The sequence below is a fragment of the Protobothrops mucrosquamatus genome, unplaced genomic scaffold (genome assembly GCF_001527695.2).
Source record: "Protobothrops mucrosquamatus isolate PMUCROS unplaced genomic scaffold, P.Mucros_1.0 scaffold21, whole genome shotgun sequence".
NCBI lineage: Eukaryota > Metazoa > Chordata > Lepidosauria > Squamata > Viperidae > Protobothrops > Protobothrops mucrosquamatus.
In genome coordinates, this window is record NW_015386406.1 from 63,682 (window position 1) to 82,224 (window position 18,543).

General features: G+C 34.3%; 1 protein-coding gene across 1 annotated transcript in view; it reads right to left on the reverse strand.

Moving 5' to 3' along the window:
- The window catches only part of MEOX2 (mesenchyme homeobox 2), a 58,246-nt gene extending 39,976 nt beyond the window's left edge, over positions 1-18,270 (reverse strand). The window contains exon 1 of the mRNA XM_015810795.1: positions 17,733-18,270. Within this exon, the coding sequence (XP_015666281.1) occupies positions 17,733-18,270 (538 nt within the window). The remainder of the gene's footprint in view (positions 1-17,732) is intronic.
- Positions 18,271-18,543: the final 273 nt, after the last annotated feature.

Genomic DNA, 18,543 nt, shown 5'->3' on the forward strand with positions numbered 1-18,543 from the left:
TTTCATAAAATTATCCATTATAACAGGAAACAAAACATTTAAAGATTGAAAGCAAGCAGAATAAAATTTAAAACTTCCACAAATAACTATTTAAATTTGAAACACCAAATAAATTTGTTGTGCCTAAATGTAAACAAAATAAATGCAAATAAGTTAACTTTGGGGAAAAAAATTAAAACCAACTTTGATGAATTAAAGGTGAAATTGTCTTAAGAAATATCCTCCAATTGCTTGTTTGAAATATTTTTTTTCATTATTTATATACGTGTTGTTCAAAAATTATGCTCCATAGACGATCCGATTATGATATAATTATTTATCCACTCTCATTGTTCTCCACAGAGAAACTGCCATCTGAAAGGAAAGTGTTACAATAGCCCAAGGATAAAATGTGTAGTAGAGGAAAAGCAGATATATCAGCTACAATCCAAGAATCAATGACAAATACCCTGAAACACCTTTATGATAGCTAACAACTCCCAAAGGTTTGTGTCTTGCTTATTTCATGCATGGATGTAATCAGCTGGAACTCTCTATATGCAATGCTTATTATGTTTTTTTAAAAAATAACTTTGTGAGTGAAACAGATGATCCACTGAACTTAAATTATGGTATGACAAATCTAAAAGAACTATAAAGCAAAAGCAATCCATCATAATTAATGGATTGTGATTGGCAACAAACTTAATGAAAGTCAAATAAAGCAAACACATCTTAAACATCCATTTTAATAAGAAAATGTGAATGGTGCATTAAAATGAAATTTGTTTGAATGCCAAATGCCCTGCATTTTATTTTTTAAAATAATATTCTAATGTTCTTAGCATTATTCTGATTATTACAGATAATTCAAGTGTAAAATCTATAGAATTATTCCATTTCCACACCAAATATCATAATTTTATTCTTAAATTACTAGTTTTGGAAATATAGTGGAAGACTAAGATATTAATTTTCTAGGAATCCATAACTACTTTCACTAGAATACTGGGTAAGAAAATAAAAAAAGTTTGGTTAAACAATTCAAGATTTTTTCACAGTTGTCCAATCCAAAACTACAGAAGTGCTTTGCTAAAAAAACTATAAACAGAAAATGAACACATTTGGCTTTAAACAAAACTAAAACTGATTGTTCCGTTATTGTAGTTAAATGGCCATTCTCATGCAGTCCATAAAGTATAATACTAAGTGTTTAAATAGGCTTTAATTTTTTTCTTCCTTCCTGCAAAATGTGATTTAGTTGTTACATAAATAAATCTGCCAAGAACATGCTTCAAAACTTCTAAAAGATCTTTTTTATACTTCCTGAGAGGTACACCTGCCCTTGTTTAGCTTTCTTTGCTTCCGTTTCTACGTTTATTTTCAAACCAGTTTAAAGAGGTATGAAAATATTAATCTAAATGATGATTCATATTTGCAAATGCCCATAGCAAGCTTAGCAATGCTTGACAGAAATAAAAATAAATGTAAAAGAACAAAGACACTTAAAATAGATACACTAACATCCTGAGCAAATGCCAAAGAAATGAAATCATACGCCTAAACCACTCAACAATGTTATGCAGTAAGCATTTTCAGACTTCTTTAATAACTTCAGCTGAAATATTATTCTAATTAAATGTTTTTTTAATATCAATTGCATTAAATTGTGCTAAAGAAACACGAAGTCTTTAATTATATAGATATTTTAAACTGCCATTCATCTGGAAAGATGTGTGATTTAATTATATTCTTATATATGAAATTCATATGATTTCCTACTAATAACATCACTCTAGAATATGTAACTAAACACAGCCATGAGCCAGGTTCAACAATTGAAATTTTTCTAAACTTTATTTAAAAATAAACAAAAAATTCTGTTCCTATCATTATAAGTGGTATGTGTCTTCCTCAGTCTTAGTTGTACTACAAGAGGCCAGGGAGGAGTTTGACAGTTCGATGCAATATCTTAGCTGTTCCTAAATATATCCAGATCCAGATTTGTGTGTGTGTGTGCATATTAGTAAAATAAATACTTTTTGTTTTGTAACTGTGATATTTGGGGCTTTTACCGTAATTATTTTGTGTTCTACAAGTAGTCTTTGACTTAAAACAGCTCATTTAGTGACTGAAGTTATAATGGCACTGAAAAAATGTTTCTTAAATTTATGATCATTGTAGTATTCCTATGGTCACAACTAGTCAAAATTCAGATGCTTGGCAACTGACTCATATTAACAATAGTTTTCAATGTCCAAGGTCATGTGAACAGCTTTTGAGACCTTCTGACAAACAAAAGTCAATGAGGAAAACAGATTCCCTTAACAACCATGTTACTAACTTAACAAATGTTTATGTTACTTATGTTAATAACATAAAATAGGACAAAACTCATTTAACAAATGTCACTTAGCAACAGAGATTTTGGGCTCAGTTGTGGTCATAAGTTGAGGACTATCTGTGCTTTGAAAGGTAGGAAACTGTGTTTCAGTTTCTGCAATTGTGGGAGACTAAAGGACCCATCCTGGACTTGACCCAAAGTTCTAAACATGACAAATGAGTGAAATGTTAAAAATCTCCAGACCCTGTACTTAAGAAATAATAGAATAACACATTCCTTTTAAAATGCAAGGACTTATTAATATAATAAGTAATAATATAATGGGGGAAAATAACTATAGTAACAGTAGATTTTTTTTCAGTGCAATAGCACTCATTATATCCCATACAACTGTCAACCGCTTAGACTAGAATTCTACATAGAAATAAATATAAGTAAATCCCCTGGAAGTTGACAAAACTTACAAACACATAAGAAATCATTAACTTTTTAATCTATTCATTTACTTCTATTCACCCAAGCATAAAGCTTATACTGTATTGCTAAAGATGGAACTTTTTATTTCAGGAGTAATATGTGTAGGATATTTTACAAAGTCTTGTTCTGACATCTGTAAAGATATTACAGAGTTTTAGAAGGACATCTATTAAAATACGGAGATATTCTGGGTTGTTGTTGCTCACCTACTTGTAACAGGTTATATATTTTACTGAAGAACTACATTTCATGTATTCTGGTTTATTTTTCTAATTATTTTTTTAATTTTAATTTTGCAAGGAACTGAAACTCCCATCACACTGAGCTAAGTCAGTAATATAGCCATAGATTGTTATCAGATCAATGACGTAATTAAAAAAGTTAAATATTCTCTAGATTTAAAAAATACTATGATATACAAACTTTCTTTACAATAATCAAAACTCTGTGCCAAGAAGAGACCTGCAATCTTAATAAGATAATTAAACACATTTTTATTTGGTGTTATGTTTTAGTACAAGTAGGGGAACAAAGAATTACAACGCATTTACAAAGAATTTTAACCATTCAAATTTCCTAATAGTTTTATATATTTCAACAAGCACCTCCTAAACCAGGCCTGTAGAAGGGAAGAGAGCAGATTGATAGCTTAAAAGTAATTGTGGCCCACAAATGAATAGCTGGTTCGTCAATCAGCTACATGGTAACTAAAGCACAGCAGCAGCTCTAGTGAAGGCTGGAGGTGTTGGGGGCCCTTGCGAGTGTGTCTTTCACGGTGGAAGTAGCGGCAGAAATCTAGGCTGCTGTGCCAGATCCTTTATTATGGCGGCAACATTTGGTGGCAATGGATTATTTTTCAAAAACGTCCAGGACCATGCAAGGCTCCTTAGTGGCCCACATGCAGTAAATAGCCACATGTTGTATAGGCCTGTCCTAAACACTTTTACTTCTATCTAAAGGCTTTTAAGACTAAAAGCTTAGGTCTCCCTCCCTTTTCTTTTTAGGACTGCAATATAACTGAAATAAAATTGCTTAATCACTGCTTTGACTTTTGTTCCACAATTACTTGCCTGAGTTTCTAGAGACACGAAAATGTAGTCAGATTTACTTTTCTTAAGATTCATACAGACATGCAAAAACGTATTTAATTTTCATATAGGTAGCAGCACCGAGAAATTAAAACTTCAGAACAAATAACCCATACTTAAAATTTTCATGGTGATACAACTAATAAAAATTAAGGCATAGGAAACAGTCAGCTTTATAAAATAACCTTTCAAGGAAGGAATTAAACTGTTCCACATTTTTATATAGAACAGAGGGTGTGCGTTACATGATGATGATTATGATGATGATGACTATGATGACAACGACAATGATACAAAACTAACAATGCATTGTTCCAAAATAGTTGATTTTCAGTTCTTTATTAAGAAAAGGATAATTGTCTTATTAGATAGTTTTTTTTATCGCTTTCCAATTTTAAATTTTCTACGTTTATATCAGACTGGCTTTATTTTACCCATTCTGAAAATGCTACCATTAATGTATTTTGGTAATCAGCTTTGCTCCCACCATCCCAGGGTGCTGGGGTTTGTTTCAGTTCCTTTTCAAATCCACTGCACTGTCCAACAGGTGTGAGCATGGGAGGATTCCTTCAGCTGCACCTCATTTCCACTTTCTGACTATTTTATCTCAATAGCTGAACCAAAGTGGCTTCTGGGTTTCCTGGAAGCCCTCTGCTTCAAAGAGACAAATAGCGATTTGTTTATTTCAAAGGAAATAGAGGCCAGTCGGTGATGACAGATTTATTACTTATGTGAACATCTCTCTCACAAACTCAGTCATGCTGGATCGGCTAGATTCTAAGCAGAAATTCATAATAAAATATGAGGTTTGCATTACTAAAATTCAATTATTTTCATTCAGAATTTTATAGCAACATAATACTCTGAATGCTAAAAATCAGCCTTTAAGGTTATCCTTTTATAATCGCATCTATTTTACATATCTCTGAATATTATATTAAGCTATCATGGTTTATCTAAAAACTGACAACAAGCAACTCTCTGATCATTTTCGGAATTACAATGCTCAAGGTAATTTGAAAATTCACAGACACAAGGAGAGTGCTTAGTCTATTAAAATGTATCAATAATTCCTATTGCTTGATTTTGATTTTGTTGATTTTGTCCAATAAGATACTGATGTTGCTACCCCTGAGCATTTACCCACCCATCCACATAAAACAATGAGGTCCCACCTTTAAGCCTCATCACATCTTAGGGAAAAAACCTTTTTGCATTCTTAGAACTTGCCATACTCTCATGTAGTTGTAAAGAAGGATGTTACAAGGAGCAATCTAGTAATCATGATATAGAAATTCATAGATAAATCGAACACTGTGACTGGTCAAACTTAGACTACAAAAAAAGGAGAGCAGACCCAGATGTTCTTAAACATAAAATAAAGGTATGTTATAATAAGACAGCACAAATCCTTTTTAGTGAAGAAAATCTGAGTTTTATAGAACTAGCGCAGCCTGCCAGTAAGCAGAAAACATAATGACTATTCTAATAGCTGTATCACTGGAAAAAGGGAAAGGAATCATAGCAGCATCAGCAAGTTTGGCTAACTGCTGATTTTCCATTATATATATGAAAGATTTGATTGCAGCAGGCAATGAAATCCAATCAGGAAATAATCTTTGATCCAGATTAATTTTGATTTAAAATCCGATGTCTCAGCCAAACATCTGTAAAACTGGTCACTTGGAAAATATATGTTACTTTCATCAAGGTTAAAAAAATAGTTTTGCCTCATATCTATAGACAGAATTAATTGAATAATATCAGTATCTTACACAGATAGAAATCCATACTAGATTTAACATTTAAATATATTTCTCCCTGATTTTTTCTTGTTCCTTCAATTCAACCTTAACTCCTAGTGACTGCCTGTCTCTGCAGTTTTCTTGGTGATGTTTCCAGAAATGGTTTGCCATTGCCTTCTTCCTGGGGCTGAGAGAGAATGGTCTACCCAAGGTTACTTAGATGACTTTGTGCTGAAGGCAGACGTTTTCTTACCCTTGGTCCAGTGCTTCAAGTACTAAAGCACTTTAAGCACTAAAGTGACTTCCTCCCTGGTCTTAAAAAGGTCCAAGATTTGCTTGGTACTTTTAATAACTACATCAAATTGACCCTTTTCTCTGACTGCTAAATATAACATAAACATATTTTACTAGTGCGGATTTATTTAGAGATGACTCTTCAGGATCACATTTGTGATTCATAAAGACTGATCAAGTAACAATAAGAATGAACAATCTAAAGCACAGGTCGGCAACCTGCGGCTCCGGAGCCGCAAGTGGCTCTTTGAGCCTTTCCCTGCGGCTCCCAGCCTCCTCTGCCATTTGCAGAGAGACAGAGACACAGAGAGGCACTTGCCTTCCCTTCTCTCTCTCTCTCTCTCTGTGTGTGTGTGTGTGTGTGTGTGGTGTGTGTGTGTGTGTAAAAAAGAGAGTGAACTCACGGTGTTCTCCAAGGAGCTGAAAAGCTTATTGGGTGGCACTCCTCCCTTTGCTGCGTCTCTGCAGGAAGCAGGAAACAGGAAGGGCAGGAGAGAGCTATCTAGCCCAGCTATGCTGACTCAGGAATTCTGGGAGTTGAAGTCCATGAGTCATAAAAGAGCCGAGGTTGCCTACCCCTGAGTTTGTTGGAGAACAGCTTGAAGCCAGCTTGCAAAGTAAGGGAAGATCGGAGAGAGGGAGAGGGAGGGGGGAGAGAGAGAGGGAGGGAGGGAGAGAAAGAGAGAGGGGGGGGAGAGGAGAGACAGAGAGAGACCCTTTTGACATCTAAAATGAAGATAACATTGCATATATCCTTTTTTACCATGTAGAGGGGTTCCAGACTAATTCTCCATTCTTTAACATTGATTAAGGATGTGATCTTGAATTTCATTTGAATTTTGTTACAGCATCTTTTATGATTTAGCTAGTTTTTGCTTTTCTATTTGGAAACTAAATTTGAGAAGTAGATGCTCAATTCAATAAACAATTATAGTCATTTACTCTAAATTCAAAAATGAAATTTAAAATCTTAGCAACCCTGCACTGTCATGACTGTAGACAATTATAATAGCAGCTAGAAGCTATCAAATGTGCTGAATTAGATTAGTGGGCCAGGCTGAAAGTATCTGACACGAATATTGAATCTAAATGGTATTGTTTCAGCTTGCCTGATTTCTTAAAGATCAAGGAAAAAAAATGGCCAAAGCGGCTGCTTGTAATTCTGGCAGAGATCTTTTCCATTCATTAGAATATAAATATTTAAGTAATTACTTAAATTCCACTGCTCCTTGATTTTATTTATATAATTCTAACTTCTCAATTATTTAATATAAAGAAATCAATATAAACAATATTTCAAAAAACAATATTTCAGTGGCATGGTCTTTCAGATATTGCTAAACATTTATCCTTTCCTTCCTAATATCCAAAGGAAAATTTAATGCATATTTAGGCGCAGTTATAAGTCTTCCAAAATAAGTATTTTAGAGGTGCACAGACTGATATAAACAGGCCACATCTGTCTCACTTGGCAAATGATGGGATAAGAAAATAGGAGTCTGGACAGACTGAAAATCAACATGTAACTGGGAGGCCACTGAAAGTTTGCTAAAGAACAGCAACAAATAAGAAACTGCAATCTGTGGAGCTAGGTGTTTGAGAAATGCATGTGTTCTTCAAAAAAGGAAATGCATAAAGCAACTAATATAATTGCTTAAAAATAAAATTAAAATGGTGGATAAAATTGTAATTAGTAGTAATTAGTAAATATGTATGGTTTGAATAGAGTAATATTTAAGGTTTTTTTCTTTACTTGGTACTTCTCATATAGACAAGATTCCTGCAGACCTTAAACATCTGTGAAAATTCTTTTATTGTCTTTGGATAATATCATGATTTACTATTCTAGGCCGATACTCATAAGATTATTATTTTATTTCACAAAAGTGCCATGAAATTTGGCTTTTTATAACTAAGATTAATTTAGCATTCATAAAAATTAAATGATTTATACATGGCTAGAGACAGGTTAACTTAGACAAAAAGCTGTAAAAATATCTCCAAAAGAATTGTGCACATGCAACTCAATCATGACACCTATTTTTCCCTTCATTTCATTCCTAAAACAGAAGTCTTTGGAACTGAGTCTTTATTCTTTGTCAAATTGTATGGGGGATTTCTAAAATGGGAGCAGGCCGAAGACGCCTTTGGGATAAGTAGTAGACCAGCCAACGTTTAATTTATATGCTCATTTCAGCTATACTTAAATACCATAGAAGCCTCCATTGCTTAAAGCCTATTGACTTGGAGTTTACAGTCCAACACATTCTAAGGGACACATGAAAGTAAGCCACTTCAAACAAGGCTTAAAAAAAAAGAGAGAGGATTTCATGGAGCACAACAAAGGAAACTGCTATATTAATTTCCACCTTGTTCTTCAGAAAATTAAACAGGTTTACTTATAGTTTGCTTTCTTAAATGCCTCTGTAGCCAATCTTGCAGGAATTCCATAGCTAACTTCTACTTGGAAAGGAAACCTTCAGACTTGTGGAGTTGGGAAAGTGACTGAAGTTGAAAACAACAGTAGAAGAAGCTATTAACAAATTGGTTTTGTATTGTTCTCAAGAAAGCTGCAGACACATGTTTTTATTGTTGTTCAGTCATCTTTTTAATGGAATAAATGCAAATAAATCAAGAAGAGGAAGTAATAAGAATTATGGGTAAAAAACAAAAAGAATTTCATGGGATAGAGGTTTGAAGAAAAGAATCAGGATATACTTTGATCCTGACAACATTCTTAATAGTATAGTGAAACTTGGAAGTAAAAGGTTTTTAATTCCTTTCTTTGAAAACAAATTGATTTTTTCTCATCTTGTTTTAAAAGTAATCAAAAAAGCTCTTCTGTTGCTATTGTAAATACTTATAATTAATACTTTCTAAATAATAAAACAGCACCTTCAGCAGTTATTAATTTGAAGCCACTTTTTATGTTTACATTGAAATGATGGACAGTTGCCAGAAAATGCCTTTTTTAATCTTCCTCCTTCTTTCTGAGAAGATTTTTATAATGTTGATAAAAACAATGACATATAAAGCATATGAAAATTCATCTTTAGTGAATGTTATTTAATTAACAGAATTACATCAGCAACATGAATGCAGGATAGCTATCAACCCTATTATCTATATAAATAAAAATGTAAATGTTCGTTTGTTCAAAATCTTAAATCTCTGAAAGTTCTTCACCGATTGCTTTGAAATTTTGACACAACGTTGCATTCGAATACGCGTGTGTTTTTATGTACCTACTATTAAATAGATGTCACACCGGTGACACAAACATGCGCTTTCTCTTTTCTTTCTTTTCCATTTAACCAGACTGAACCACAGCAACGCGTGGCCGGGTACAGCTAGTTTTAAATATATTATTTTTATTCAAGAATAGATTAAGAAGCTGCGTAGTCCCAATTTGGATAGGAAAGGGAGAAAGAGAATCACAATAGGCAGATTCTGGAATCTCTCAGGCTATATCTAGTAGGTTAAAATTATAGCATTAATGTGTCAAGATTCTGTCCATTAGTTGCAAGCAAATAAAGGATCAAATTTGATTGGATCTCAGTGGTCTTGTCTTTGGTGTTGCATCTGACATATAGCCACACAAGTACATATTAAGATATAGTAGAGTAACAGTTGAAATGAGAACCAGGGATTCCAGGCTACAGATGGTAGTTAACTGCTTGGCTTCAAGATCATCACGGCTTCAAGACCATACCATATCCATTATTTCAGGAAGACAGAAGCAGAAGCCCTACATTTAAGCTTGAGGACTAAAAAGGCCATTTACATCTTCTGACTGGTAGTATTAACCACCTGTTGTATGTGGGAGTGAGTGTGGGTGTAGAGTGTATGGCTCATTCTTGGTCTAGAACTAAATTTCTAATCTAGTCAAACTGTGATCTTCCTACAAAGTCTTGCAAGCTGTTAAGTTAAATTGCCAAGTGTTGGAAGATCGGTAATTTGCTGCCAAATCATGATTGGAAAAGGTTGTCAACATGACTTTCTCCTATGTGCTAAAGAAAAGGAAAGACTTTAGGTTACTGCACTGGTTTTTGGAAAACAGAATCATTCATACTTTTCATTGTACACAGGTTATGTAATTAAAACTTATTGTTGAGCTTAATGCATAATTATTTGTGTAAAAGGAAAACAAGCTTAGTCTTGAATTGGTTTATATTCTATCAAATTGAATTTCGTGGCACATGTTTTTAGAGTTCCAACACAAAATAGAGTTTTTCATTTAAAAGCTATGTCAACAAAAGGAGTGAGGAAAAATGACTTGTAGAATAGGTTCCAAGTTAACTGCTTAATAAATGTTTACTTCCCCCATGGTCAAAGCTATGTTCTTCTGTATTCCATACAAATAATAAAAGAGGTAAGTATACTATTTACAATAAAATAACTCTGAAATCAGCTCTAATCAATGGTGGGATTCAGCTGGTTCACACCACTTCAGCAGAACCGGTAGCTAATTTTGTGTTGCCCAGGCCCAGAATGGATTTCTGGAAGCGGCATTCACACAGAGAACTGGTTATTCACATATTTGAATCCCAACACTGGCTCCAATAAAACAATTTTCAAGAAAGTTTACATTGCCTTCTAAAAAGCAAATAGATATGAGGAAAGTAAAATCATTTGCAGGACGGCAGTTGTAAATTCTGAATGTCACTGAACAGAATGAAATTCAGGAAAAAGTCGATAATCAATACTGACAAGATCAGAAGATCCAAATATTTTGTTAGATTCTTGCATTCAGCAATGGCATGAATTTAGTGGCCTAAACAGCCTTTTTCCTTTTTGGATGCTCTCCCTAAAACATTACAAACGATGATTATGTGATCAGTGCAACCATTGTAAATACATGCTAATTGCCAAGGACCAAATTTTGATCTTTTAATTGTCAGGATGCTACAATATTTGTTAAGCATAAGAACTGTCATAAGTCACTTTTTTAGCGCTACTATAACTTTGAATAATTGCTAAATGAATAATTTTAAGTCAAATATTATAATGATGCACTATTAAATGTTTCAGAATTGTTTTTGCTGGCTCTATTACTGCCACCATGCTGCACAGCTAACCACAAAGCAGGTCAACTTTGCTATCCACTGGATCAGAAAATTCCAGAAAATTTAACAGCCAGATCCAGCATATCATTCCAGATAAAACAACCTGTTTCTAAAAGAGCCATGTTAGTGTATCACTAAAACACATAATATCCATTAGTCCATTAGTACGGCATTTTGGATTACAAAGATTTAAATACGGATTATGAAGATTTTGATTATTCAGTGTTTGAATCATTAGTTGTGTTTCCTAGTTTCTAGCATTTAAACAAAGTGAAGAGTGGAACATGAACAGAACAGAAAGAAAGTAATGGCGAACCACTTCCAAAATCTTGCCAAGAAGACTGCAGAGAATTCTCCAAGCAGTCACCAGAAAAAATCCTTTTGAGGTAAAGAGAGAAGACAAGACAAGACAAGACAAGACACTGTAAATATGTCTTGCTTAGAATATAAAAACACATACATTGCTAGTCTTTTAAAAGAATCTATTCCTGTTTCAATCCCAACTATGTAATTTAAAAACTACACTTGGCCTTGATGTTTTCAACCTTAAGAATTTTCTCTTTAGCCAGGTCTTTTGAAATATATTTATAATAAATGTTACCTTTTTCCACTGGGATTTCACAATTACAATAAAAAAGCTACCACCTGTTTTTTACTGCCTTATATTTTCTATGAGTGGAAGAAGCTGATTATAAACTGAAATAATAAATGCTTAAAACACACCTACTCCAACCCATAATAATTGAGATACATGTCAGTGATTCTTAAAAATGAAACTTTCCATTTTAAAGTTAAATTATTGGGATCAAGCTAATTTTCTTTTTCAATACATATTCAATATTCAATTACATTAAATAATTAACATTTGTTTTCTTTTTCATTAAGCTTAAAATTAGCTGCCTGCAGAAGGGATCCACTTTTATTTGGTCTAATTCTTTAAAATAAATTTGAAATCATCTTTATTTTAAATTGATTAATATAAAATTAAATTTTTCCCCAAACAAGCTACACTCTACTACATTATTGTCATAGTAGTTATGATTCCAAAATACTATATTACACTATACCATACCATACCATACTATACTATACTATACTATACTATACTATACTATACTATACTATACTATACTATACTATACTATACTATACTATACTATACTATACTATACTATACTATACTATACTATACTATACTATACTATACTATACTATACTATACTATACTATACTATATACTATTCTCTCTGTGTGTGTGTGTCCCTCCCTCTGTCCCTCCCTCCCTCCCCCCAACAGGATCTAACTTTGATAAGGCAACTCCCAGTATCACATGGAAAACTGCATTTTAATTTGGAGGGACTTCAGAAACAGCTTGTATTTGGTACTGGTGTCTACCATTTAGACAAATGGAATAAAAAAAGTATTAGGGGTTGTACTGCCAATATTAACCAGGAACCAAATGCTCAACTTAAATGACCAAAACATTTCCTATGGAAATTTTCCCCTGTTTTTATAGAGGAGCATTTCCCATGTCCTAACAAAAGTTCAAAAGCAATTCACCATGCAGCATGGAGAGTTGCTTTTTAAGAACTAGGAAGCCCAAGTCCCAATAGGCATCAAGCATGTTGATAATGAAACCCAGTATTGTTAACAAATTAACTCTCTCCAGAAGAAAATCACAAAGAATTCTATTTGCTTGTTTACACTTAGCAGCATGCTGAAAGGTTTAAGAACTTTGATGAATCAGTTATAGTGCTCCTTTTGAAAAGATATACAGATCATTTTTCTTACTGAAATGTTTTGGAGAGTAATTAGAAGTTACTAAAAGCAATGAATTCATATTGTTAACACCCATTTATCAAATCATTTTCTCCGACATGTATATCTTCGAATGTACATGTTTTTTTCAAAGACATTTCTTGGAAACTACACTAAATATTTATAAAATAATCCATCAAACATTACTTCTGGACAATCTCTATCCATTGGGGTAACATAGGACTATTATATTAGGGCTACTTCAGTATAGAAAACTACATCAATTGTACTCACACAGAATTACTAAATTATAAGCCCTTTATCTAAAAGGTTAAAACATGTACATTCTGTCTTGATCTTTAAATATTGGATAGCAACATATACTGTATTACACTAGAAGTCAGAATTTTAGAAAAGCTTCATTTTTTTAATTTTTGAAAAAATTAAAACATATATCTAAAAATGTATCTGTTCTTTTTAATTTTGTGATTTATAGAGAGATCATTAAATATTTCAATGTGTAATCCAAAATAAATGCTAAAATCTTTTTACCTTTCAATCATCATTTTGTTAAACTGATGTAATTGTCCCCTGAACTTAATTGGTCTTGTAGCCTTTAATTTAATTTGGATCAGAGCTTTTTAATTGCCTGTGTAGCCTTTTAAATACAAACTGTAACATCACATGAAAGGAAGATGAGAATATATTATCAGCCCAAGAAAATAATGAAGAAAGACATATACTACATAATATTTTGGAATTCCAATAACAGAGCAGATGGTGGAAGAATAAAGAGGAGAAATTATCTATAATCTCTCTCTCTCTCTCTCTCTCTCTCACACACACACACACACACACACACACACACACACACAGAGAGAGAGAGAGAGAGAGAGAGAGAGATATCTATTTATCATCATCTAATTTCCTATTTCTTAACCATATATCTCCTTTCAGAGTTGTAAGTTTTACTAAATGTAAATTTATTTGTGATTTTATTTTTAAGATTTTATTATAAATATTACACAATATTTTCTGAAATAAAAAAGTGAAATTGTAGGCAATATGAGTCATTTAATATGAACAATTTTATTTTATTTTATTTTGCTTATGTTGGATTATATTAGAGGAGGTGGGTATATTTTGTCAGAATAAATTTTTGGAAACAAAATACAAGCAATTGTCTATTACTTTTGATTACTATATTTCCTACTATGAAATATATCATTCTCTGCTTTACTGGGTTCCTGTTATATTCTGTTATATGCAGGGAAATCCTTACTGTCCATGGAACATCAGTATAAGACAGAATAAAAATTATATTTATTCAGCTTTCTGTGACTTTCTTTTCTATGCAGAGGTATAATTGGAAGTCCTTGGCTTCTACAGTAACAACCTTGGATGCAGTGGTGGGATTCAAATAAGTGAACAACCAGTTCTCTGTGTGGATGCCATTTCCAGAAGACCATTCTGGGCCTGGGCAGCTGCTGGTTCTGCCAAAGTGGTGCGAACCAGCTGAATCCCGCCACTGCTTGGATGTCCACTTTCAGTATCAGTCATCAGCCTAGGTGATGACTGAAATGCTCCTTATAAAATTCTAGAACAGAATTTCTCACAAGAATAAACAGCAGCAGAAACAGTTCAAGGTATCCTCAGACTGCAACTATCAGATTTGAGCTACCAAAATCTCGAGTAGATAAAAGCAAAGAGAATTGGCTGTTTCTCTTTGGTACTATCTCCTGGTACCTAGTGCAGGGAGTCCTTGACTTATCACCACAATTGAGCCCAAAATTTATGTTGCTAAGTAAGAAATTTGTTAAGCGAGCTTTGCCCCATTTTATAACTTTTCTTGCAACATTTGTTAAATGAGTCACTGCAGTTAGTAACACAGTTGTTAAGTGAATCTGGCTTCCCCACTGACTTTGCTTATCAGAAGATCGCAAAAGGGGATTGCATGACTCCGGGATACCGCAGTCATCATGAACCAATTGTCAAGCATCTGAATGTAAATCACATTCACTATGGAGATGCTGCAACAGTCATAAGTGTGAAACTTTTTTTTTCACATTTTCATTTTTTTCAGTGCTGCTGTAACTTCAAATGGTCACTAAAACAAACTGTTGTAAGTCAAGGACTAACTATATATTCTGAGGCCATTACTTACTTGCTCCACCCACAAACCATAATGCCACCCTGCACAATTGTCTAGATTTCGGTATGGGACCATGTTGGCCCCATAGGAGAATAAATAAGATTTTTTTTAAAAGATCAGGGGCCCTAAGAGCAACAATGAGGCTGTGAGACCCTCCTTGTTACCTCTGTATCTATAGAGCATCTATGCCAATGTTTTAGCAAAGCACAAACACATTGCCATTTATATTGTAAGTATTCCACAAATAATTCAACACCAGAGAATACTGTACTGCAGAAATAACTAATAAAGAATATTTTCTCTATTTAACGCTAAATAAATACTTAAGTATTTTGCGAAACTCTTTCTTGATTTCTTTATGTTAGAAAAGTATTTTTTTAATTAATGCACTGATCAAATTAGTCTCTCGTATGGCTTTAAATCTTTTATTTTAAATATATGTATGTAAACATAAGAAATGATAAGATACAAATAAGGTAATCATACAGCTCCATAAAAATATTCAGATATGTAAATAAATATAATCCATTTATCATAATATATGCAGAAACATTTGGCATATGAAAATATATGGATTTTATTATCTTAAACTTGATATTAGCAATCCATAGTTACACTTATATTGAAAATACTGTTCAAAAGTCTAGTGAGTGTATTTTATACTGTATAAGAAAGATTAAAGATAGATATATATTATTAATGCTAAAGTGGTTGATATTATAATCTTATATTGGAAAGTTACTCATACTGAATTTTTTCTTTGTAAAACATAACATAAAACAATAATTAAGATTAATTCCCATCAAAGTTTTATGGAATTGTGTTCTAATATTTAATTTAATATATCACACAGCAATCTACTGTAATTAACTTTTAATTATCTATGTATCTAAGCTTTAATAAAAGTTAAAGGAGATTAATATTTCTGCTTTCTATTCATAAAGATTTCCTTTTAATTATTACATAGCACTTTTCGTACAGTGCATTATGTAACATTATTACCCTTACAAGTCAACTAACCATTATGTCTCTGGAATATAATAATTACTTATTTAATTCATAGATAATTATAATTCAAATAAATCCCAATTGATGTCTCTTTCAAATCTTTAGCCTGCCACTTGTCAATTACCAGAAAACAATTATGCTGAAATTTAAAAAAAAGTTATAATTCCAGTTTTCTTGATCTAATTAACACGGAAAATAGTTGAAACAATTCTAAATTGATCAAATATGGACAATTCAAAAGGCCATTTTTTTAAGGAAATAGAATTTTCGGTAAAAGATTTGGCTTTCTTCTTATTTTTACTCATAGGTAGAAATCCTTCAGATTTCTGTATCAGCTTTATACATCCTATTGCATGTGTGTGAAGATGTTTATGCATGTATACAAATCTATTTCTTACCTTTAGCAGTGTTATAATGAAACATCCTTCATCCAGGACTGCCTGAAGATTTCTTACCCATTTAAACATTTTTATAGAAAAGTATACTTTGTAACATAGTTTTTAAAATGCAATTCAAATCAGCTTTTCAGTTTCTCTTCCTGAACTACAAGACAGAGTACAACAAATTTCAAAATAAGTAGGACTCAAAATATTTTGCATTAAACTGTCAAGGAAGTACATTTTTATATAACAGTCCTAAGAATTCAAATGTAACTATGGATAGTTTTGCACTTTTAAATTTCAAAGTAGATCATGACTTTTACTTGATCAAAACTTGGAATTACTTTCTAAATATATATTGTAATATATGTGCACACATGCGTGCATGGACACACACATATACACATACATATATACACAGATACACACACACACACACACACACACACACACACAAAAGTAAATTTAAACATGCATTTAATAGTACAAATATAATTCAAAAGTATCCAACTAAGCATGAGAAAACAAATATAATGAAATTAGTGTGCCAAGATGCTAACTTAAGTTATATGAAATAATTATACTTAGAGCAGGAACATACAAACATTCATAATTGTACACATACACTTTCATTTGATTATTTTGATGTACTTTTTGAGGCATAGGAATCAATTTTTACAGTTTCATTTGAAAAGTAGAATGGTTTGCATATTTGCACAATCTGTCTTCATTCTATAAGCATTCTAAGCAAAGTAAAACTACAGACTTCTCAGCAGTAGATTCTATCTCAATTCTACCAGTGTTCCAGAAATACTTTAGGTGGGCAGTCTTAAAAAGAAACGGAATTTACTCCTTGACTGGCATGAATACAGACCTATCCTTTTTCTTAGGTAGGATTTTGACAAGAAAGAAAAGATATAGGTGACTGAGGGATAAACTTAAATATTAGATGTCCCCAAACTGCATTCTTTAGAAAGACTGATTCTGCAACCCTTCAAGGGTCCTAACCCCAAGGTGTCCTAATCTGTATTCTTAACACTTGTGACCTATCTCTATCATGAGACATTGAGCAGCAACTATAGCGTTTTAGTTACTGTAGTGGTAGGCCAGTGGCTAAGCCCTCGCGTGCTACAACTGGGGTCTTGTCACTAGCACGCGAGGTATCAAGCGGTCATGCGCCGAACGCTTCCAGAACAAATCCAATACCCGACTTCAGTTGTTTCAGAGCTGCCCGATCGCCCATCCCGGGTTTTATTTTATTTTATTTTATTTTATTTTCTCTCTCTGTCTCTGTCTCTGTCTCTGTCTCTCTCTCTCTCTCTCTCTCTCTCTCACACACACACACACACACACACACACAAAACACACGAGAGAGAGAGACAGAGACAGAGAGAATGAATCACTTTCCCGGATAGAAGACACGCAAGGGAGGTGGCTTTACCTGAGCTGTCGCTTTTCCGCTTGCCCATTCTTTTCTCCGTCTCCACCGGGGACAGCGCTTGCCTTCCGTAATCTCCCGGAGCGCACGCTGCTCCTGTCGGGGTGCCGGTCCCCAAACTTGATGAATTCGAGCACAGTCCGGGGGGACTACTGGCTAGATCCGGGGGTCCAGCCGAATCGGGCTGAAGGCACAGACTGTGTCTGGATGAGGCGGACTGAGGCGGTGGAGGCGGTGGCGGGGAAGCCATCTGCGGGATGTGCCAGTTTGCCTGTAAAGACTGCTGGTGCTGCTGCTGGTGCTGGTGGTGGTGGTGGTGATGGTGGTGGTGGTGGTGGCCCCTATGGTGCTGGCTGCTGAACATGCCCTCCTCGTTGGGGTATCCCGCTATGATGCAAGAGGAGGAGGACGCGGAGAGCTCCGGGTAGGACATGTGATCTGAGCGGCCGTGCAGGGCAAGCGCAGACTGTGAGAATGGGTGCAAGCCCTGGCCAGGGGGATGGTGGGGACTGCGCAGGCAGCCGAAAAGCGTGTGATCCATGGCATGCGGCAGGGCTCCGAGCGGCCACCCCGCTGCCAGAGAACGCCCGCCGGAGGACAAGGAGCGACTCGGTCCTCCCCTCTCCTCCCAGCCACCTCTAAGGCCGGTGGCTGCGCGCCGCGTCGCTCGGGTGTAATCCAGATCTCCTGCGCTTGGCTACCAATCCCGGCCGTGGCTTCGCTCGGATGTTTCAAGAAGCGGCCGCTCGGGGCTCGCAGGCGGCGGAACAGAGGTGGTCCGCGCTAATGATCGGAGGGGGAAGCGCCTCGCCGA